The 23,652-nt window shown below is 51.2% G+C and overlaps 1 protein-coding gene across 1 annotated transcript in view; it reads right to left on the bottom strand.

The window, feature by feature from the left end:
- The window catches only part of RPS6KC1 (ribosomal protein S6 kinase C1), a 273,886-nt gene that overhangs the window by 139,810 nt on the left and 110,424 nt on the right, over window positions 1–23,652 (bottom strand). The window contains exons 12-13 of the mRNA XM_066595059.1: window positions 2,097–3,629; window positions 1,735–1,824 (exon numbers count right to left, since the gene is read on the bottom strand). Coding sequence (XP_066451156.1) covers window positions 1,735–1,824; window positions 2,097–3,629 — 1,623 coding nt within the window. The remainder of the gene's footprint in view (window positions 1–1,734; window positions 1,825–2,096; window positions 3,630–23,652) is intronic.

The following is a 23,652-nucleotide window of genomic DNA, read 5'->3' as shown; positions in this document are numbered from 1 at the left end:
CCACCAGCGTTGCATCCAAGACGTCTCAAGCAGCACCCTGCTCCGCACAGCGGGGGCGATGAGCACAGAGGGGTCTTCCTTCTAGAGGAGTCTCCGGTTTAACTGACATGATCCAGTTTGCATATGGCTTATTAAAACCAGAAAACACTTGTTTGTTTCCAATAGGACGCCTGTGTGCAAATAATAGGCACTGATATACTGGGATCCAGTGCTGCAGCCCGCTGCGGTCCCAGTGATTGTTGGGACAGATGATGTCACAGGATATCAGGTGACCGCTGTGGCCAATGAGAAGCTGCAGTGCTGCACTCATTTTATTGGCATCAGCGCTCACAATCCGAATGCCATGATGCCAGGAGTTCAGGAACGGGACGCTGCGGCCTCTGATTGCTGCAACATAATCACCGGGAGCGCAGCGGGCTGCAGCACTGGACCCGGGTGGCTGCGGAGCAGCAAGTATCTCTGTTTATTGTTCCCACACGGGGTCCAGTAACCGGAGAACCCCTTTAAGAAGATGAAGGGAACGCTGCTCTAGAGGATTCAGTGTGGCCATGGTTTACAAGCTGGTCACCTAGTTCTATAAATGGGCACCATGTAATTCTTGAGGCCGCTGCAGAGATGGACTGGCCCGCCCACCATGAACGGACCGGCCCGCCCACCATGAACGGACCGGCCCGCCCACCATGAACGGACCGGCCCGCCCACCATGAACGGACCGGCCCGCCCACCATGAACGGACCGGCCCGCCCACCATGAACGGACCGGCCCGCCCACCATGAACGGTCCGGCCCGCCCACCATGAACGGTCCGGCCCGCCCACCATGAACGCACCGGACCGCCCACCATGAACGCACCGGACCGCCCACCATGAACGGACCGCACCGCCCACCATGAACGGACCGCACCGCCCACCATGAACGGACCGGACCGCCCACCATGAACGGACCGGCCCGCCCACCATGAACGGACCGGCCCGCCCACCATGAACGGTCCGGCCCGCCCACCATGAACGGACCGGCCCGCCCACCATGAACGGTCCGGCCCGCCCACCATGAACGGACCGGACCGCCCACCATGAACGGACCGGACCGCCCACCATGAACGGACCGGACCGCCCACCATGAACGGAGTGGACCGCCCACCATGAACAGACTGGACCGCCCACCATGAACGGACCGGACCGCCCACCCATCATACACGACATGCTGCCAGTCAGAGCTTGTGGCCGGGGCAGCCGGACCCCCCGGACCCCCAGACTCCTTTGATGCTACGGACTGCGATCAACTTATTTTCATATACACCAAACTGGCCCAATATTTCATTTTTTTTTTTAAATATTTGAAGAATTTTAGGAAAAGTTGCCTTTTTCTTGCCCGATTGTTAAAGTGTCAAATCTAAAGATTTCTGTAAAGTCTGCGCTCCAGCGCTTCGCGTTTAACCCCTTCTGTGCCGCTCTAAGAGGTTTCATCAGCCCCGACTGCGCCTGGTTAACTTCTTCACGCCCTAATAGCAGGAGTGACACGGAGCGGCGCACAGAAGGACGATTTACCTCTCAGGAAGGCCTCAATTATTGGCCCTCTCCGGGACGTGACATGACAGGCCGCGAATTAGTGTGAATTTCAGGCCATGCATTAACTGGCACGTCCAATAAAAGTAGCGTTACACGAGCCGCCGGCGCAGGAAATGAAAGCTGCTAATCTACTTTTCAAGTGAAACGCTTGAGGTGATTGATCTAACCTGGGGCACAGTACATTCTTTCCACCGCATCGCTGTCACACGCATCTTCAACCTCCGTCCACCTGCTAAAATACGTTAGCTGAATGTGTCCTAAAAACAAGATGACAGCACCAATCACAACATGTTTCCATCCATTTTCTGTACAAGTGAACTGTAATTACTCTCCTTTCTAGCTAAAAACAGTATCATTAAGAATAATGGCATCATTAAGTACTAGAAGCTATTACAGTGGGTGAAGCTGCCGCACTGATAATGAAGCTGGAGACAGGAAATGAAGATACTAATTACAAGATAAAACGTCTACTCCGTTAATTGGAAGCAACATCGGAATAAAAAGAAATGCATTTGCAGAAGTTCCTGACCTCTATCATTCAATAAGATGTTGTTTGGGTTCAGATCCCGACACACGATTCCTTCCCGGTGGAGAGCGTCAAGAGCTACCACGATTTCGGCGCTCCATCTCCGAATGCAGGACTCGGGAATGAAGAAGTGAGATGCTTCTGACAGCTTGGCATCCAGCTCCTGAAATATCTTATGTATCTCGCTGTCTTCCCGTAAATCTCTCCGCCCCTCACACATTTCATCTGTGTCCTCAACTCTAATCTGAAGTTGCATTAGATCGGTGGACAGCTCTTTCGTAAGACCAGAGTTGGAGAGCTGTTGAGGATCACAAGGGTCATAGTGTTTCTTGGCTTGGCCATGGTCTACCTGGGATGATTCGTGAGATATGGAGGGGGAGGATGAAGTAACCAATGGGGTGGTGAAGGGTTTTAGGCTGCAGAGTATATCAGAATCCCCAAGAGCGGTAGGCTGTAGGTCAACATTGGCCACACTAACGGGGCAAAGAGTTATGCTTTGGGATGGGAGTTCAGCTGAATGTTCTTCCACCACATGAAGGTTGTCTTGTTGCTCGATTATTTTATCTATACTACTTTTTATTTGTAAGACATCAGGAGTTTCCAGCAGCTTAGAGTCCATAACATCACTTTTTATGTAAACATCCTTGGAGCTTTGCTCAGTATCTACTGGTTGAGCACCAGGCAAGTTCACCAGCAGATCCGGCCTTCCTTCATCAATGCTGCTCACATCATCGAGAGCGGCCTCTTTGAAGGAAATAACGGGGACGGAGTCGTTCGATCCACGGCTCATAGTGTCATGAGTGCTTAAACTTGGCTTATCCCCGTCTAGGCTTTGAGTCTCAGGATCAGCCTCCTCATCCTGGAAAGGAGAAAAGGTTTTGAAACTCTCAGGTTTTAGGCTATATCCCTTATCCACAAAGTCTGTCCCCAGTAAGTCACTAGCACTTTCCTTGCTGTCTATCCTAAAAAGTTCCATTGGGCTATTCCTAGATTTGGTCAAGGCATCAGACATCCCGCTGTGTCCTCCGGTCTCCTGATCGCCATGCTCATTTAATACCTTAAACTCATCAAAGTTGATTTCAGGGCCAAATTTGTTGAACGGGTCTGGAAGAGTCTTCTGCATTAGATCTAAGTCTTTGGTACTGTCCCCATCCCCTAGTTTGAGCGAGGGGTCATCGCTCAATGTTTCGTGCTCGACCTGTTCCTGCCCGTATTCTTTGCACAGTGTTAAATAGCTGGTGGTGCACTCCTCCTCAGAGCTGGAGGCAGAATCGGCCCACTTCAATGGACTTTCCCGCCCTTCTTCGTCTTGAGTGCTGCTATCATCCTGAGAACTTAGGGTAAGGCTACTGTGTAGAGGCCGCACCGACAGCCTGTTTCCGCTACTGCTTGCCCGAGACTCCACGCTATTTCTTGGACACGGAGCTAGGTTTGTCAGATCTTCATTGGAGTGAGAACTTTTAGCCAGTGGGACATCAAAGCTTCCTTCTGTGCTCCTGCTTAAAAACTTACTTAAGTAGGACCATAATTTCCCACCTGCAATCAAAACAAAACACTGAAATTAAACATGATTACTCATATGCAAATAGCAGAGATTGCACATATGCCTTATTGCTAGCACAGTAATGAAAACGATCATTACACACATACACTTAGTACCTCATTTACCAGTGTGGTGGACTCATTTTCAGAATGTGTTATGCCGAGATTACATTTTTAAATTATACTGTTGGTAGATATGAGGCATGAAAACCAAAACAAAAGTTGAATATAAAACATACATAAAAGAAAAAAAAATCCCGACAATGGATAATAATACTAGATGTCGAGTGACCCCGACGGGAGGTGAAAGGAAAGCAGAACAGCTGAATATCATTAGAAAACCTTCCATTCAAAGTGACCAAATCCCAGTATATAGTATAGGCAGCGCCGGCGGGGTCACCGACTAACACTGAACGCCTCTGCTGAAGACAAGCCAACCGTGATTGGTAGGTGGCGTCCGACCTCCAGGACCTCCGTCAATCAACAAGGGGTTGTGGTGCGAGTCACACAGCCACGACGGCAGTACTGTCGAATAAGGCTGAGCCGGCCGTGCCGATAAGACAACCACGGTGTGTGGACAATGAAGGCGCTGAGCGCTCTCAGGGCTCTTTACTCGGCCGATTGGCAAAGGTCAAACCCGATTAAGCATTTGGGGGATAAGCCATCTTTAATGGGTATGTGGCCCTTTGAGACATGTAAGATGATTTTATAGTTGAGGGGTCCATGAGTTTAGAATGAAGCAACTGTAGTAGTATAGCAAGGTCCGTGCCCCAATGGACTCCCTTTAGGTGGTTTTCAGACTTTAAAAAAAACAAACATACATAAAAAACAACTTACCCCTGGGAGTGCCATAAAAAAGGAAATAAAATAGCCCCTCCCCTCCACGCCCTGCAGGAACAGGAAGTGATGACGTCATGAACATGTGGCCAATCCCTGCCTTCAGCAGTCATATTCATCAACGACCTGATAGAGGGGCTGCACATCAGATATCAGTATTTGTAGATGATACGAAATTATACAATATAATCAATACAGCGGAGGACAATGTGCGGCTACAAACGGACCGAGATAAGCCGGGGGATCGGGGGGAGGGGGGGGGGAATGGAGGTCAATGTGGATAAATGTAAGGTTCTGCACATGGGCAGGAGAAATGGATGTCACCAATATACACTAAATGGGGTACAGCTAGGGAAAAGACCTGGGGGTACTAGTGGGCTGTAGACTAAACTGGAGCAACCAATGCCAGTCAGCTGCTGCAAAAGCTAATAAAGTCTTGGGGTGCAGTAAAAGAGGCATAGGGGGCGAGGGGCGAGAACATTATCCCCCCACTATATAAGGCACTTGTCAGGCCCCACATGGAATACTGCGTACAGTTCTGGTCACCGGGGCTCAGGAAAGAGGTTACAGTGCTGGAGGGGGTTCAAAGAAGGGCAACTAAACTAATACATGGAATGAGAGGACTGGAATACCCAGAGAGGCACCAAAACTGGGATTATTCACCCCGGAAAAGACGGCTAAGGGGCGACCAAATAACTATGTATAAATACATGAGGGGACGATACAAGGATCTCTGCCAGGATCTGTTTATACCCAGGACTGCGACGGGAACAAGAGGACATCCGCTACGTCTAGAAGAAAGCAGGTTTCATCACCAACATAGAAGGGGATTCTTTACTGTAAGAGCAGTGAGACTGTGGAACTCTCTGCCTGAGGACGTGGTGATGGCAGGATCCATAGAGGGGTTTAAGAGGGACTAGATGTCTTCTGTGATATTACAGGATATAGACATTAGGTGACCAGCGGGGTTGGTGATCCGGGTCTTGGAGTCAGGGAGGAACTATCAAAAGTTGATCCGGGGATTATTCTAGCTGTCATTAAAGAGTCTGGAAGAAATTTTTTCCCCAAAAGGGGTTTATTGCCTTCCTCTGGATCAACAAGGAAGGGGGTGGAAACAGGCTGAACTGGATGGACATGGTCTCCCATCAGCCTAACATAATATGTTACTATGTGTGCATGAATGGCAAGTGACTGCTGAAGCCAGCAATTGGCAGCAGTCCACAAAAAAAAATCCAACTATGAATAGTAGTAAACTAACCAATGTTATAGGTCACCCAAAAGATAAATTGGGCTCTATGAGTCAAGAACCTCATTGTTCATAAAGCTGACTGTTAATGTTGTCCTTATCTTCAAAAAAGGGAAGAAGGTGGATCCATGAAACTACAGGCCTGTGAGCCTGACGTCTATACCGGGAAAGATCTGTGAACAGATTATTAAACAGCATGTATGCAAGTACTTGGATGAGAATGGAGTAATTAACCAGAGCCAGCATGGGTTTGTAACTAACAAGTCATGCCAGATTAATCTAATTTCCTTCTATGACAGAATCACCGACTGGGTTGATCAGGGAAATGCGGTGGATATAGTATATCTTGGCTTTAGTAAAGCATTTGAAAAAGTATCTCATACCATACTTATTGAAAAATGACCAAATCTGGGACTGACAAGACAACTGTTAGGTGGATTCACAACTGGCTGAGTGATCGTACCCAGAGAGCGGTCATAAATGGCTGCACATCCAAGTGGGAGAATGTATCAAGTGGGGACCACAAGGCTCTGCCCTGGGCCCAGTGCTGGTCAACATTGTTATAAATGATCTGGAGGAGGGAATTGTGGGAAACTGATCAAATTTGCTAATGACACAAAGCTAGGAGGGATAGCTAACACTAGGGAAGCGAGAGAGAGGATTCAAAAAGATCTAGAAAAGCTTAAACAGTGGGCGGTGACTAACAGAATGGTATTTAACAAGGAGAAATGCAAATTCCTATATCTGGGCAAGCAAAATGAAGGAAGCACATACAGAATGGGAGGAATTGGGCTAAGCAGCAGCACATGTGAAAAAGACTTGGGTATACTAATAGATCATATAGACTGAACATGAGTCAACAATGTGATGCAGCAGCCAAAAAGGCAAACACAATTCTGGGATGTATTAAGAGAAGCATAGAGTCTAGATCACGTGAGGTCATTATCCCCCTCTACTCTTCCTTAGTCAGACCTCATCTGGAATACTGGGTCCAGTTCTGGGCACCCCACTTTATAACAGACATAGACAAACTGGAGCAAGTTCAGAGAAGAGTTACCAAGATGGTGAGCGGTCTGCAAATCATGTCCTATGAGGAACGGTTAAAGGATCTGGGAATGTTTAGCAGAAGAGAAGGCTGAGAGGAGACTTAATAGCTGCCTACAAATATCTGAAGGGCTGTCACAGTGCAGAGGGATCAGCCCTATTCTCATCTGCACAAGTAAAGACTAGAAGCAATGGGATGAAACTGAAAGGGAGGAGACACAGATTAGATATTAGACAGTGAGGGGGATCAATGAGTGGAACAGGTTGCCACAGGAGGTGGGGGAGTTCTCCTTCAATGGAAGTCTTCAGAGGCCGGACAAATATCTGTGTGGGATGATTTAGTGAATCCTGCACTGAGCAGGGGGTTGGACCCAATGACCCCGGAGGACCCGATGACCCTGGAGGTCCAGATGACCCTGGAGGATCTGATGACCCCAGAGGACCCAATGATCCTGGAGTATCAGATGACCCTGGAGGTCCCAATGATCCGGGAGGTCCCTTCCAACTCTACCAGTCTAGGATTCCATATACCTTAGATGTAGAACCACCAGACGCACTGATTGCAGTGGGACTGGCTGATCACCTATTGTGTATATGGGGCTCCCGACATTCCATCAACAGAAGATATCAGAGAAGAAAAGGATCAGGCAGTGATTGGCCCTTTAGTGCACTGCGCACCATTTGGATCTGTCCTATGAGGGACCTGCAGTGTCCACTGCGCACCATTTGGATCCGTCCTATGGGGGACCTGAAATGCGCACCATTTGGATCCGTCCTACGAGGGATCTGCAGTGTCCACTGTGCACCATTTGGATCCGTCCTACGGAGGATCTGCAGTGTCCACTGCGCACCATTTGGATCCGTCCTACGAGGGACCTGCAGTGTCCGCTGCACACCATTTGGATCCGTCCTACGAGGGACCTGCAGTGTCCACTGCACACCATTTGGATCCGTCCTATGGGGGACCTGCAATGCGCACCATTTGGATCCGTCCTACGAGGGATCTGCAGTGTCCACTGCGCACAATTTGGATCCGTCCTATGGGGGATCTGCAGTGTCCACTGCGCACCATTTGGATCTGTCCTATGAGGGACCTGCAGTGTCCACTGCGCACCATTTGGATCCGTCCTATGGGGGACCTGCAATGCGCACCATTTGGATCCGTCCTATGGGGGACCAGCAATGCGCACCATTTGGATTCATCCTACGAGGGATCTGCAGTGTCCACTGTGCACCATTTGGATCCGTCCTACGGAGGTTCTGCAGTGTCCACTGCGCACCATTTGGATCCGTCCTACGAGGGATCTGCAGTGTCCACTGCGCACCATTTGGATCCGTCCTACGAGGGACCTGCAGTGTCCACTGCGCACCATTTGGATCCGTCCTACGAGGGATCTGCAGTGTCCACTGCGCACCATTTGGATCCGTCCTACGAGGGACCTGCAATGCGCACCATTTGGATCCGTCCTATGGGGGACCTGCAGTGTCCACTGCGCACCATTTGGTTCAGTCCTATGGGGGACCTGCAATGCGCACCATTTGGATCCGTCCTATGAGGGACCTGCAGTGTCCACTGCGCACCATTTGGTTCAGTCCTATGGGGGACCTGCAATGCGCACCATTTGGATCCGTCCTATGAGGGACCTGCAGTGTCCACTGCGCACCATTTGGATCTGTCCTATGAGGGACCTGCAGTGTCCACTGCGCACCATTTGGATCCGTCCTATGGGGGACCTGCAATGCGCACCATTTGGATCCGTCCTATGAGGGACCTGCAGTGTCCACTGCGCACCATTTGGATCCGTCCTAGGAGGGATCTGCAGTGTCCACTGCGCACCATTTGGATCCGTCCTATGGGGGACCTGCAATGCGCACCATTTGGATCCGTCCTATGGGGGACCTGCAATGCGCACCATTTGGATCCGTCCTATGGGGGACCTGCAATGCGCACCATTTGGATCTGTCCTAGGAGGGATCTGCAGTGTCCACTGCGCACCATTTGGATCCGTCCTATGGGGGATCTGCAGTGTCCACTGCGCACCATTTGGATCCGTCCTATGGGGGACCTGCAATGCGCACCATTTGGATCCGTCCTATGGGGGACCTGCAATGCGCACCATTTGGATCTGTCCTAGGAGGGATCTGCAGTGTCCACTGCGCACCATTTGGATCCGTCCTATGGGGGATCTGCAGTGTCCACTGCGCACCATTTGGATCCGTCCTATGGGGGACCTGCAATGCGCACCATTTGGATCCGTCCTATGAGGGACCTGCAATGCGCACCATTTGGATCTGTCCTAGGAGGGATCTGTAGTGTCCACTGAGCACCATTTGGATCTGTCCTATGGGGGACCTGCAATGCGCACCATTTGGATCCGTCCTATGAGGGACCTGCAATGCGCACCATTTGGATCTGTCCTAGGAGGGATCTGTAGTGTCCACTGCGCACCATTTGGATCCGTCCTAGGAGGGATCTGCAGTGTCCACTGCGCACCATTTGGATCCGTCCTATGGGGGACCTGCAATGCGCACCATTTGGATCCGTCCTATGGGGGACCTGCAATGCGCACCATTTGGATCTGTCCTAGGAGGGATCTGCAGTGTCCACTGCGCACCATTTGGATCCGTCCTATGGGGGATCTGCAGTGTCCACTGCGCACCATTTGGATCCGTCCTATGGGGGACCTGCAATGCGCACCATTTGGATCTGTCCTATGAGGGACCTGCAGTGTCCACTGAGCACCATTTGGATCCGTGCTATGGGGGACCTGCAATGCGCACCATTTGGATCCGTCCTACGAGGGATCTGCAGTGTCCACTGCGCACCATTTGGATCCGTCCTATGGGGGATCAGGCATGTAGCTGTGGCTTCCATCGTGAACAGAGCCTAACACTGCAATCCAATTTTCAAAGCAATCAACTCTTTAAAAACTCTGATTTATTAACGGGGTTTGTCCAAGGACAAACAGCCAATCGGGTTGGGCTGCAGCGGTGCTGAGGCCTCCACCTCCGGCCTGGTTGTGCTGCCCGGTCACATGGCACAGACATCTCATTGCGGTTCAGGCCATCACGGGGGCTGACTAATTCCAATAACTATGCCAGCCCCCTTCTCTTCCTTGGCTGTGACTAAGAGTTACTAAGAAGTCTGCCGTTGCCTTACGAAGACGTCACCAACAACAAGTGGTCTATACCATGTGACCCAGTGCCGGAACCAAGCCTGGAATGGAACCGCCAGCCCTGCTGGACCAAAACTGGATCAAGTAAGGTTTTCCCTCCATGGATAACTAAACACACCGTTCAGTGAATGGAAACGCTAGCGGACAGATCTGCTCACACGGCTGAGGGTTTGGTCCAAGGCAAATAAATGTAGGCACTGCATGGGCCCTAACAGAGACCAGGGGGCCCGGCTTAGTTATCCGCTAGTCCTCTGTGATGACATGAGACAACAAGAGGTCCATATCATCTGTGCCTGAAGTGGAGCTGCCGACTGACGGACCCGATGCACAAAAACCCAGACAATCTGGGAGCGAAATACAAGGACGCTTTCTGTTCTTAAGTGAAGTACAGTTTTGTCTTAAGCCATATAAAGGGCTTGTTCAGTTGAAGCCATTATGGCCGATTCACTATGTAGTCCATTAATAGTAGAGCACTGGGAGTCTGCCACCCGGGACCTCCGCCAATCAGCTAGTCACCAGGCTGGTACTCTCGGGAGCCGAGACAATTTCCTACTTCGGTGGCTAGGCTTGGTATTACAGGCAAAGTTCCCACTGAAGTGAATGAGAGAGAGCTGCAATACCAAGTCTGACCACTGCAGAATGAACAGAGCTGTCTGCTTCCTACAGAAATCAGCTCAGCCCATGAGTACACTGGCCCGGTGGAGGTTCTATGTGGCAGCCCCCCGCTGATCTACTACTGATGGTCAGTCCTGAGGATAGGATCAATTAGTTTACAACTGGACAAACTCCTTTAATAAAAGAAACTGGAGTGAGCACGGTTTAACTTCAACCATCGGCCAAGCTCAGACTGCCACCGCAGATCCGGATGCTTGCCGTGTACCAGGATCTCAGGGTCCCGTTATCCTTGAGCCCCTTACAAATTAGTCAGGACTGCACCAACATTCTGGGGGCATTTCAGGAATCCAAAAAGCACAAAGAAAAAAAGCAAAAAAGGCGAACACAAGAATGCGGCGTCTGCGTGGCCTCTACTCATCGGTCACGACTAAAGTGCGCAGAGTGGCTGGGTAAGAACAACATTAAAGGGAGGAAAGTCCTGAATGACCTGCAGCGCCTCGCAGCGCCTCCTCACCGGCGGTGTGTGCCGCTGCCCATAATCACAGTTTGGCATTAATTACGCACAAAGCAGGGCGACTTCTGCCAAGCTGCAATCAATTCCAAATACAACAGCGGCCGCTGCCAGCAGTCTTATTGCTGCTATATTTGAATAGATGGATTCTGTAATAGATATAGGACAGAGGTAGACCGCGCGCTCCAACAGCGGGGGGGTAGGGGGGGGGGATGTTTTTTATTTGACCGGCAGAAAACTTTGTGATTTTTTTAAAATGTTACTGTAATTGTGTCAACAAAAGGTGTTTGCCTCCTGGCGCAGGTGAGGCACGGCGTCCGACGGGGCCGGCTGAGGAGCCAGATTAAATCAAAGCAGGGAGGACACTTTAAGGTCATGAAGAGCGTGTGCTGCCGGCCCGGCAGAGGCTGAAGGATGGCTACAGAAGCATCTAGAAGGCTTCCGTGACCGCTGAATGGCGCCGATGCCACCCACGTTTACAGAGAGGAGAGGCGCAGCAGTCCGCTACTAAAGAGGGTTTAGAATTAGGAGAGGTTTTTCTTTTGTTTCTTACTTTGCTGAGAATTTATCTTTTTGCAGTTTTTTTCATTATGTTTTATTTGCATTTTGTATGAGGTTTATGAGGTTGCTGACTGTATGCGGGTGAGAGCGCAGCGCTAAGGGAGGCTGGCAGCTGCACAGGGTAAACAACATGAAGGCTTCCTGTCACTGAAGGCAGCTTCCAGGTGGGCGGTATAATAAAAGTCAAGGAAGGAGGAAGAAGAAGAGGAAGGAGGCGGAGACAAAGCGGAGGAAGGAGGCGGAGACAAAGCGGAGGAAGGAGGCGGAGATAAATCGGAGGAAGGAGGCGGAGACAAAGCGGAGGAAGGAGGCGGAGACAAAAAAGAGGAAGGAGATGGAAGAAGAAGGAGACGGAAAAAGAAGGAGAGGAAGGAGGAGGAGGAAGAAGGAGAGGAAGGAGGAGGAGGAAGAGGAAGTAGGAGGAGGAAGATAAAAAGAAGGAGGAGGAAGGAAAAAAGAAGAGGAGGAGGAAGGAGAAAAGAAGAGGAGGAGGAAGGAGAAACAAAAGAAGAGGAAGGAGGAGTAGGAGGAATTGCATCCCCAAGGATCATATCTTTACATGAAATTGATTTCAGTTGTCTAAAGTTGCTAATGCCAATTATTAATGAAGGACAATATAAAAGGAGCCCAAAGCCGCATTCTAAGACAGAAGCATCACAGAGCACCCCCCCCTCCCCCTCCGGCCGACCATCCACCCCTTTATGACCAAGGCTCGCTGCTGCATCAGCATCCAGGTCACATTCTGCAGTTCTGATTTTCCTACTTTCAAAAAATCCTAATTTTGTTTATGTTTCTGGTGACCGTCCACACGAGGGCTTCGGGGGGTTTTGCGATACAAGTTGAATTTTACATTAATTTATAGACGTAAAGACACAAATTTTTCGATGCAAATCTGAAAGGGGTCGTTTAATATTTTTCATTTTAATAATAAATCAAAAAGATCTTTAATTTATATTTTACTTCTTTTATCAGTCCCCATAGAGGACCTGAGCTTGCCATCGTGCGATCGCTTGTACAGTATCATGCAATACTTTGGTATTGCATTACACTGTATTTTAATAGGCTGCCTGTTAATGACAGGCCACAGGCACATCTTTAATAGGCAAAAAACCATGGCAGCCGTGGGGCCTTCAGAAGCCCCCCGTGGCCATAACACCTGGATGACACCCTCAGGATCTTACCGTGGTGGGGCTGTTTTGGACATTTAAAGGGGTAACCGTTGCAATCAGAGTGATCTCTGATCGTGGCTGATGCCTGTGGGTGCCAGTTGTCACAGACAGCTTATCTCCACCATGTATGGAGCAGTAGAGGGCTTGTACACTCCGTATACAACGTATGCACTGGATGGCTATATACATCCTACCTGTAGGTGTGCGTGTCACAAAGGGGTTCGCCCTAAGGGTACTTGTATGCAGGCCAATGCAGACTCAATGGGTATGATCCTTTGTGATTCCCTGCGCACTTTAATCGCTGTCGAGACTCACCCGCCATTCACCCCGGGAAGGGAGAACACGGCCGATGGGGGAGCGGAGCACCGCACTGTTCACACGGGCGACGGCCAATCTAACCAATACTCCTCAATCACTGGGCCGTAGGAAAGGCATCTAACACATCTCTACTTTTACATGCGCAGGAACTAATGTAATGGCACAAATGAGGTCACATGACAGGTACGTAAACATGCTAAACCGTCCCGGGGGCTTCAAAGTGGGTTTGTTTTAGATCAGGAAATAAAATGATTTACAAAGAGAATTCTGCAAAAACATTAAAAAGTGGGAGATTCCTTAAAATACGTGCATTTTAGTAAGTAACAGTCTATGGACAGTCAGAGCGCCTCCATACTGGACACTCCTAATGACCCAAAGAGTCAGGACATCTATTAGGGGAAAGTCAGAAAAGAACATTGGGGATTTTCTTAAGCTTTTCACCCTCTGCAAGAATCATCTAAATTAAATGTGACTATAAATGCAGCCAAAATACCTAAAAAATGTGCAAAGAAGGCCATAAATGGCTATGCAGCTCTAGAGGGCTGAAAGAGTTATGGTTGGCCGATACAACGCCCAGGAGATTCCCTCCGCCCGGTTGTCTGCGATTTGTACCTCAAAGAAAAATGTAAAAAAGAAAACACAAAAACCCCTCCAAATATTCCCTCTTTAGGAGTTCCCGCCTGGCCCCTCAATGCTGGCCCTTTGTGACTTCTGAAAAGCATTTTTACACAGTGGCCATTGATGAAGAGGCAGAGGAAACATTTGGGCATCTACAACCAATAGGGTCAGATACAAAAAGTTGTGTCTCTCTAAGCGGGAATGGACAACAAATAGAAGGAGGAACGAGGAGCAGGAGCTCCAGTATCTGCTCATCCTCCAGAATCTAGTTGGCATGGTAATACAACTCTCGTAGGACTGTCCTTCGCTGGTCCTTATGGTGTACCCAGTGTCTCCGGCACCGCTGAGCCAACAACTAAGGTTCCATCTTTGGTCTCGTCTTGCAGTGTGAGGGATTCCACTTTGTCTTGCCCGGATACCTCCATCTCCAACTTCTTATTTTTGACATTCTCTGTCAGCTGTCTGTATTTGAGTTTTGCGAAATTTAGTCGATTTCAGATAAAAATAGTCTCAAACTGTGTGTTAAACACACTGGTCGGATTTCGGGACCGCAGGGTGCCAGATCAAAGAAAGTTTTTTGAAAGCATCTGTCCCAGACGAAAGCCATCTCTTAATATAGAAGTCTGCTTGTTCCACTCTCACAGATGAAAATATCATCTCCGGCTCTTCTTGGTGCCCTATATTTAATTGTAATGGGTCTCCCAACTGAAGGATACAGAGATCACTCACATGGTATGGCCAAAAATACGTGGCCACCAGAACATCACATGCGCTCGTTAAACATCCCTGCGAGCCGTTCCTCGCTTTCCTGTTAAAACAACATTCACTCTTTTTGGAAAGTTTCCAATTAGATTTTTGAATATGGCTACCTGGAGTGATGTTCACTTGGCCACAAGTCGTCCAGAACTAATAATAGGGCTAAGTCAGGACTAATAATAGGGCTAACTTAGGGCTGTGTAAGAAAGGTCTTCCTCAACAAGCTCTGCAACTCAGCCCGGAGATATTGTTGGAACATGCCATTTGGAAGCGGTATGTCCCTCACCTCTCCCGGTTCCAGCGGCACATCTCGGCCGGCCATGACTCCAGCTGCTAGTCGCATCTGACTGTTTCGTAATCAGACTCCTCTTTACCCGCTTCACTTCTGCTGCCAAGTTTAGGCCTGGTGGTCTTTGCTACGACTCTCCTCCTCTCTACTGCCAGGATGCCAGAGTATTTGCCACTCCTTGAGGACGCTGGTCTTGGTGGCCCATGTAAAAGGGAATCCAGCCTACTACCTCACCTGTAGAAAACCGTTAAACCTTTGGTTGTCTCCTGTTCACTGTTTGGACTCCGACTGAGAACCTAAACCTTGCCTTGGTTTCTCCTACTCCTGGTCTCGCACCCGGTCTGTCCTTTGGCTGCATATCTGTCCTATTCTTCGACTTGTTGCATCTCAACTGCTTTGGTGACCTGGAATCCAACAGGGAAATTCCATCTCTCTTTGCTGTGGTTACATGTATAGAATGAGGAGATTTTGTAGACTCTTCAGTAGGCCGGTGCAAAACGGATTGCAGATTAGAGAATCCACTCCTCTGGTAAGAGACGGAACACAACAGAACTTCTAGAATGTCATAAGTAACCTGTTGTTCTGCATCCGGGCACGCAACGTTCTCTTGACATTTGAGAAACCCAAATTTGTCCTTCAGACTGAACGTCGGTGAAGGCATATCCATCACTCCAGAAATATACAGCACACCACCGCAGCTCAAGGCTGGCATCGCACATAGTGGTTTTGGTCTGGTCCAAGGATGTTCCACCTCGGATAACTCCATCCAGGATGTTTACCATCAACATTTCTAGAAATGAAGTCGTTTTAGAGGCAGTTTGAAACGGGGAGCGAGGATTTAAGAGGCTTCAACAGGGGTCATCTACGAACTTGTAATGTCTAGAGTCTTATAGCTGACTTTTTATGTCCTGGACATCTCTTCTTCCCACGGTGGCAGCAGGTCAATCATCAGATGAATGACTTATTCAATAAGTGATATCCTATGACTGCGCCACGCCGAAAGGCACTACAGCATGACCCATCCACTCGCCATGACTGTCTACAGAGACTTCATAGGCCTGCGCCCAACTCCGTATACCTAAAAGTAACTAAAATGACTTAATTTGAGGGACTATCCAAATATCTTTGGCTACACAGAAATCATTAGATCGTTGCTGGGAGGAGGTTTTATTGGCAGTCATTACATTGTATTCGGAGTCGTCATCAGAAAGACCAACAGATCTGCAGACGGAGATAAATCCCAGGGAAGGCGTTAAACTCTATGGTAAGGCCCCAAACAACCTTGGTGTGCGAACGTGCTGCGGTCATAGCGTGGGAGCCGGTCAGCACTGAAAGAGTGAAGTCGGTGGCAGCGCTTGTAAGTTAAGTCAGCGCCGTCCAGGTGTGACAATTACATTTCATTTGCCACCTGCTCGGCACACGTGGAGGGGAATCGGCACACAAAAGGGGACATCACAAGCCGTTTTACTGTGCGCATCACTCGCTCTCCGCTTTGTGTCCATATGTGTCGCCACTGGCTGTATTGTTAGCGGTGATATTGCAGGATTAATGTGGAATGTTAAAATGTTCGGCACAAACTCCTCTTGTTAAAAGACGACGACGACTAATGAAGTCTGCTGGGAATTTGCTAGTTTCTTTTTATTCCAGCAGTGGAACTCTTAACGTGAACCGAAGGACTTGGCAAAGACTCGTGAAAAAAGTGGATCACGGGGCTTCCAGCTCGGCGTTCTTGCTGAATAGAGATGGCTTCCAGAGCCTCCGAATACTGAAGAGCGACTCGTAACAACGGATGTGAACCCAGCCGGCAGCCAAGAACGAAGAATCCTCCTCTGCGGCACCTGCAGACGGGCCCTCGTTCGCACACTCCTTCCCTCAGTCTATGAGACACGGGCGGCCGGCCACCTTCAGGCAGGCAACCAAGGCGGATGAGGTTCTTCAGACTCTCCCAACAGACAGAAGGAACGGGCAAGACTGCAATGTTCCCGTAGCAGAGCTCTCCGGCAGCAGCTCGGTCCCCTCTACCCACTGATAACATGGCCGCCACGGGACTGTAATATGGACCAATCAGGAAAGATATTGGGGAATGTGTTGACCGTGAAGACGCTGGGAAGGATCTTCAGGGAAATAGCTTGCAGGGTATCACAAGGCAGTAGGTATTCTGTAAGGATGCGGGATAGGCCCGAGGGACACGAGACCGCCGGCAGGCAAACACTGCTTAGTCATTCTCCATGTGATCTTAAAGGGGTTGTCCAAGTCTGAACTGTTGATGACCGATCCTCAGGATAGCTCATCAATAGCTGATCACACAATAGTACAAACAAATGTTGGAACCACCCCAGTAGAGATGACCTCTCTTAGGGCAGTAAGCTAAAAAGGGAAGTCCCTATGTATAGTAGGTGCAGCCCACCCAAGTACCGCAACACCCAACTGGGTGAGTATTATAACCAGATTTTCAAAAATTGAGAAAAAAATAAAATGTGTGTCTATGGGGGGGGTGTAGAGGGGTATGTGGAGGGTGTAGAGAGGTATGTGGGGGTGGGGGGTGTAGAGAGGTATGTGGGGGTGGGGGGTGTAGATGGGTATGTGGGGGTGGGGGGTGTAGAGGGGTATGTGGGGGGTGTAGAGGGGATTGTGGGGGGTGTAGAGGGGTATGTGGGGGTGGGGATGGGGGTGTAGAGAGGTATGTGGGGGTGCAGATGTGTATGTGGGGGTGGGGGGGGGGGGGGGTGTAGAGGTATGTGGGGGTAGGGGGTGTAGAGGGGTATGTGGGGGGTGTAGAGAGGTATGTGGGGGTGGGGGGTGTAGATGGGTATGTGGGGGTGGGGGGTGTAGAGGGGTATGTGGGGGGTGGGGGGTGTAGAGGGGTATGTGGGGGGTAGCGGGATGGTGGGGTGGGGGGTGTAGAGGGGATTGTGGGGGGTGTAGAGGGGTATGTGGGGGTGGGGATGGGGGTGTAGAGAGGTATGTGGGGGTGCGGGATGTAGATGGGTACGTGGGGGGGGTGTAGATGGGTATGTGGGGGTGGGGGGTGTAGAGGGGTATGTGGGGGTGGGGGGTGTAGAGGGGTATGTGGGGGTGGGGGTGTAGAGGGGTATGTGGGGGTGTAGAGGGGTATGTGGGGGGGTGTAGATGGGTATGTGGGGGTGGGGGGTGTAGAGGGGTATGTGGGGGTGGGGGGTGTAGAGGGGTATGTGGGGGTGGGGGGTGTAGAGGGGTATGTGGGGGTGTAGAGGGGTATGTGGGGGGTGTAGAGGGGTATGTGGGGGGTGTAGAGGGGTATGTGGGGGGTGTAGAGGGGTATGTGGGGGGTGTAGAGGGGTATGTGGGGGGTGTAGAGGGGTATGTGGGGGTGTAGAGGGGTATGTGGGGGTGTAGAGGGGTATGTGGGGGTGTAGAGGGGTATGTGGGGGGTGTAGAGGGGTATGTGGGGGTGTAGAGGGGTATGTGGGGGGTGTAGAGGGGTATGTGGGGGTGTAGAGGGGTATGTGGGGGGTGTAGAGGGGTATGTGGGGGGTGTAGAGGGGTATGTGGGGGTGTAGAGGGGTATGTGGGGGGTGTAGAGGGGTATGTGGGGGGTGTAGAGGGGTATGTGGGGGTGTAGAGGGGTATGTGGGGGTGTAGAGGGGTATGTGGGGGTGTAGAGGGGTATGTGGGGGGTGTAGAGGGGTATGTGGGGGGTGTAGAGGGGTATGTGGGGGTGTAGAGGGGTATGTGGGGGGTGTAGAGGGGTATGTGGGGGGTGTAGAGGGGTATGTGGGGGGTGTAGAGGGGTATGTGGGGGGTGTAGAGGGGTATGTGGGGGGTGTAGAGGGGTATGTGGGGGTGTAGAGGGGTATGTGGAGGTGTAGAGGGGTATGTGGGGGTGTAGAGGGGTATGCAGCGAGACCTTCAGGCGTAATATAATTACATGAAATGGCTATCACAAAGCTTCTCTATTTCTTTAACCCCTTAATGACCAGGCTACATTTTGGTAATCTGCTATGTGTCACCACAACACAAAATAACTCTGTAAAGGTTTTGCAGATCCCACTGATATTTATAGATTTCCTTTTTTTACTCTATTCTAGAAACCTATTGGAAAAAACGTAAGTTTTTTTGTTTAACCATTTAGGAGACGTACAAATTTAAGGTTGATTATTAACATTTTGGGGCTCCTAGGTTTCAGAATGACAGACCCCCTGCAAATTACCCCATTTTATAAACCACACCCCTTAATGTATCACTGAGGGGTCCGGAGGATTGTGGAATTAATGCAATTTAGAGGAGAAGAAATAAAATGTCTTATTTTTGCAAAAATGTCATTTTAAAGACAGTTTTTTTTGTATTTTGCACATGAAAAAGAAGATTTACACCCCAAAATGGATCCCCCTGTTTGTCCGGAGTTCAGAAACATACCCACTGTGGCACAACGGGGCCCAAACCAAAAGGAGCGTTACACTTCAACTGCCAATATGCATTGGATAACGGTGGTCACATGACTGGAGACCCTCGGTCACGGCTCCAGCCTCTCGGATACCTTTAGTAGACAGGAGCGAGGAGAGCTCACATTTCCCGGGCCCTCCCCAGCTTCTGCGCCCGCTTCCGTCATCTTAGCGATGGGCATGCGCCTAAGCTGGGGAAAGGTCCGCGGATAAGGATCCCGTTGGGGGACATCACCGGAGGCCCAAGGTAAGTGATTTCACCTCCCCCCGCGGTTCGGATCAGACGGGAAGTGAACCTAGCTTTCTTTTCTTTTTTTTTCCCTTCTACTTGAACGCCCTCATCCATTGGATAACGGCGATTACGTGACCAGAAACCCCCCCGACTGCGGACCCCTGGAGATCTCCAGGCTCTCGGCCATGTTTAGTAGCCAGGGGAAGGGAGAATTTAATTTACCCCGGTAATCCGCGGCTTTTGTGCATTAGTTCAGCATGTTGGCGCCGGCCGCGTGCGCAGAAGCAGTGGTAGGGTCTGCGGATAAATCCGGGGGCCTTATGTACGTGTCTTCATCTCCCCTCATGGATGTGAACCGGGACGCGAGACGGAACTCAAACGTTTTAAACATTTTTCTACCTTAAATGATTCCATTATTTATTGGATAACAGCGATCATGTGACGGCGAACGGCATACAGCGCCTCTCGGTGACCGGCATACAGCGCCTCTCGGTGACCGGCATACAGCGCCTCTCGGTGACATCTCTCTGCTCTCTAGCTGGCATCCAAAGAGAGTTTAAATTTCCCGTGGTGAGATCGTGTAAACGGGGTGGGGGGCTCCCCGCGGCCCCCCATGACAGCTCCAGTTTGTCAGCTACTTTACATCCTCAGCCCACATGGCTTTAATCCCCAGCCCAGCGTATACATGTTTGGAGGCTAATAAACCTCTTCATCAGTACTGGATGCTTGAAGGCACACCAGGCGACCGGGCTCAGGACCCCCTACAGACCACCAGTAGAGAGGAGAGTCTGACCAGACTGTTAGGAGGTGTTGGGACCAGTGGATGAGGGCACACAAGGTGACCGGGCTCAGGACCCCCTACAGACCACCAGTAGAGAGGAGCATCTGACCAGACTGTTAGGAGGTGTTGGGACCAGTGGATGGGGGCACACAAGGTGACCGGGCTCAGGACGCCCCCTACAGACCACCAGTAGAGAGGAGCATCTGACCAGACTGTTAGGAGGTGTTGGGACCAGTGGATGGGGGCACACAAGGTGACCGGGCTCAGGACGCCCCCGACAGACCACCAGTACAGAGGAGCATCTGACCAGACTGTTAGGAGGTGTTGGGACCAGTGGATGGGGGCACACAAGGTGACCGGGCTCAGGACGCCCCCTACAGACCACCAGTAGAGAGGAGCATCTGACCAGACTGTTAGGAGGTGCTGGGACCAGTGGATGTGTGAGAGCACACAAGGTGACCGGGCTCAGGACATCCCCTACAGACCACCAGTAGAGAGGAGAGTCTGACCAGACTGTTAGGAGGTGTTGGGACCAGTGGATGGGGGCACACAAGGTGACCAGGCTCAGGACATCCCCTACAGACCACCAGTAGAGAGGAGAGTCTGACCAGACTGTTAGGAGGTGTTGGGACCAGTGGATGGGGTACACAACTTGACCGGGCTCAGGACACCCCCTACAGACCACCAGTAGAGAGGAGCATCTGACCAGACTGTTAGGAGGTGTTGGGACCAGTGGATGAGGGCACACAAGGTGACCGGGCTCAGGACACCCCCTACAGACCACCAGTAGAGAAGACCATCTGACCAGACTGTTAGGAGGTGCTGGGACCAGTGGATGTGTGAGGGCACACAAGGTGACCGGGCTCAGGAAATCCCCTACAGACCACCAGTAGAGAGGAGAGTCTGACTAGACTGTTAGGAGGTGTTGGGACCAGTGGATGGGGGCACACAAGGTGACCGGGCTCAGGACGCCCCCTACAGACCACCAGTAGTGAGGACCGTCTGACAAGCATGAGTAGTTGAAACACTTTCATTGTCTGCCATAGTTACACCCCTGTGTCTGTTGGAACTATTTCCAAGCGCTTGGCTGAAGGACATTTAGTTTTCCGACCCCCATTTCATGTACGGCCTCCGACACCCACCTAACATGTACGGCCTCCGACACCCACCTAACATGTACGGCCTCCGACACCCACCTAACATGTATGCCCTCTGACACCCACCTAACATGTATGGCCTCTGACACCCACCTAACATGTATGGCCTCTGACACCCACCTAACATGTATGGCCTCTGACACCCACCATCACCTCCATTCGTGATGTCATAAACGATGAAACTGGACGCTACGGAGGGGAGCCGGGTTGTCTTTAGCGATTAATCCAGGTTTAGTTTGGGCGCTGACGACGGCCGTGTTTGTGTCTGGAGACCTCGGGGTGAGCGCATAAATCCTGCCCCCTGCTGGTTTGATGGTCTGGGGGGCCATCGCATATGACAGTCGGTCACCCGTAGGAGTGGTACGAGGGACAATGACAGCTCAGCGATATGCCGCAGGATACCATACAGAACCTGTAAACCTCCATGCCCCCCTTATCACATCTTGTATTCAAACTAGACGCGATACAACAGGGTACTAGAGCCTCCATGCCCGCCTGTATCACATCTTGTATCCAAGCTAGAGGTGGTACAACAGGGTACTAGAGCCTCAATGCCAGCCTGTATCACATCTTGTATCCAAGCTAGAGGCGGTAGAACAGGGTACTAGAGCCTCCATGTCTGCCTGTATCACATCTTGTATCCAAGCTAGAGGTGGTACAACAGGGTACTAGAGCCTCAATGCCAGCCTGTATCACATCTTGTATCCAAGCTAGAGGTGGTACAACAGGGTACTAGAGCCTCCATGTCTGCCTGTATCACATCTTGTATTCAAACTAGACTCGATACAACAGAGTACTAGAGCCTCAATGCCCTCCTGTATCACATCTTGTATCCAAGCTAGAGATGGTACAACAGGGTACTAGAGCCTCCATGCCCGCCTGTATCACATCTTGTATCCAAGCTAGAGGCGGTACAACAGGGTACTAGAGCCTCCATGCCCGCCTGTATCACATCATGTATCCAAGCTAGAGGCGGTACAACAGGGTACTAGAGCCTCCATGTCCACCTGTATCACATCTTGTATCCAAGCTAGAGATGGTACAACAGGGTACTAGAGCCTCCATGCCTGCTGTATCACATCTTGTATCCAAGCTAGAAATGGTACAACAGGATACTAGAGCCTCCATGCCCTCTTGTATCACATCTTGTATCCAAGCTAGAGGCGGTACAACAGGGTACTAGAGCCTCCATGCCCGCCTGTATCACATCTTGTATCCAAGTTAGAGGCAGTACAACAGGGTACTAGAGCCTCCATGCCCCCTGTATCACATCTTGTATCTAAGCTAAAGGCGGTACAACAGGGTACTAGAGCCTCCATGCCCACCCGTATCACATCTTGTATCCAAGCTAGAGGCGGTACAACAGGGTACTAGAGCCTCCATGCACCCCTGTATCACATCTTGTATCCAAGCTAGAGGCGGTACAACAGGGTACTAGAGCCTCCATGCACCCCTGTATCACATCTTGTATCCAAGCTAGAGGCGGTACAACAGGGTACATAGCTTGTATTGACTTCTAGGAGAGGGATGTTACTGACATGAGAGTATATATAATATATACACACACAGCCCTGAAGGGAAGCGGGGCGAGAGGCTGAAGGGAAGCGGGGCGAGAGGCTGAAGGGAAGCGGGGCGAGAGGCTGAAGGGAAGCGGGGCGAGAGGCTGAAGGGAAGCGGGGCGAGAGGCTGAAGGGAAGCGGGGCGAGAGGCTGAAGGGAAGCGGGGCGAGGGGCTGAAGGGAAGCGGGGCGAGAGGCTGAAGGGAAGCGGGGCGAGAGGCTGAAGGGAAGCGGGGCGAGAGGCTGAAGGGAAGCGGGGCGAGAGGCTGAAGGGAAGCGGGGCGAGAGGCTGAAGGGAAGCGGGGCGAGAGGCTGAAGGGAAGCGGGGCGAGAGGCTGAAGGGAAGCGGGGCGAGAGGCTGAAGGGAAGCGGGGCGAGGGGCTGAAGGGAAGCGGGGCGAGGGGCTGAAGGGAAGCGGGGCGAGGGGCTGAAGGGCAGCGGGGCGAGGGGCTGAAGGGAAGCGGGGCGAGGGGCTGAAGGGAAGCGGGGCGAGGGGCTGAAGGGCAGCGGGGCGAGGGGCTGAAGGGCAGCGGGGCGAGGGGCTGAAGGGCAGCGGGGCGAGGGGCTGAAGGGCAGCGGGGAAAGGCTGACGGGCAGCGGGGAGAGGCTGACGGGCAGCGGGGAGAGGCTGACGGGCAGCGGGGAGAGGCTGACGGGCAGCGGGGAGAGGCTGACGGGAAGCGGGGAGAGGCTGACGGGCAGCGGGGAGAGGCTGACGGGCAGCGGGG

Source organism: Eleutherodactylus coqui, chromosome 3, assembly GCF_035609145.1.
Source record: "Eleutherodactylus coqui strain aEleCoq1 chromosome 3, aEleCoq1.hap1, whole genome shotgun sequence".
NCBI classification, from domain to species: Eukaryota; Metazoa; Chordata; class Amphibia; order Anura; family Eleutherodactylidae; genus Eleutherodactylus; species Eleutherodactylus coqui.
The sequence above is the reverse complement of the archived record's forward strand: the minus strand, read 5'-3'. Positions and strand labels throughout refer to the sequence as shown.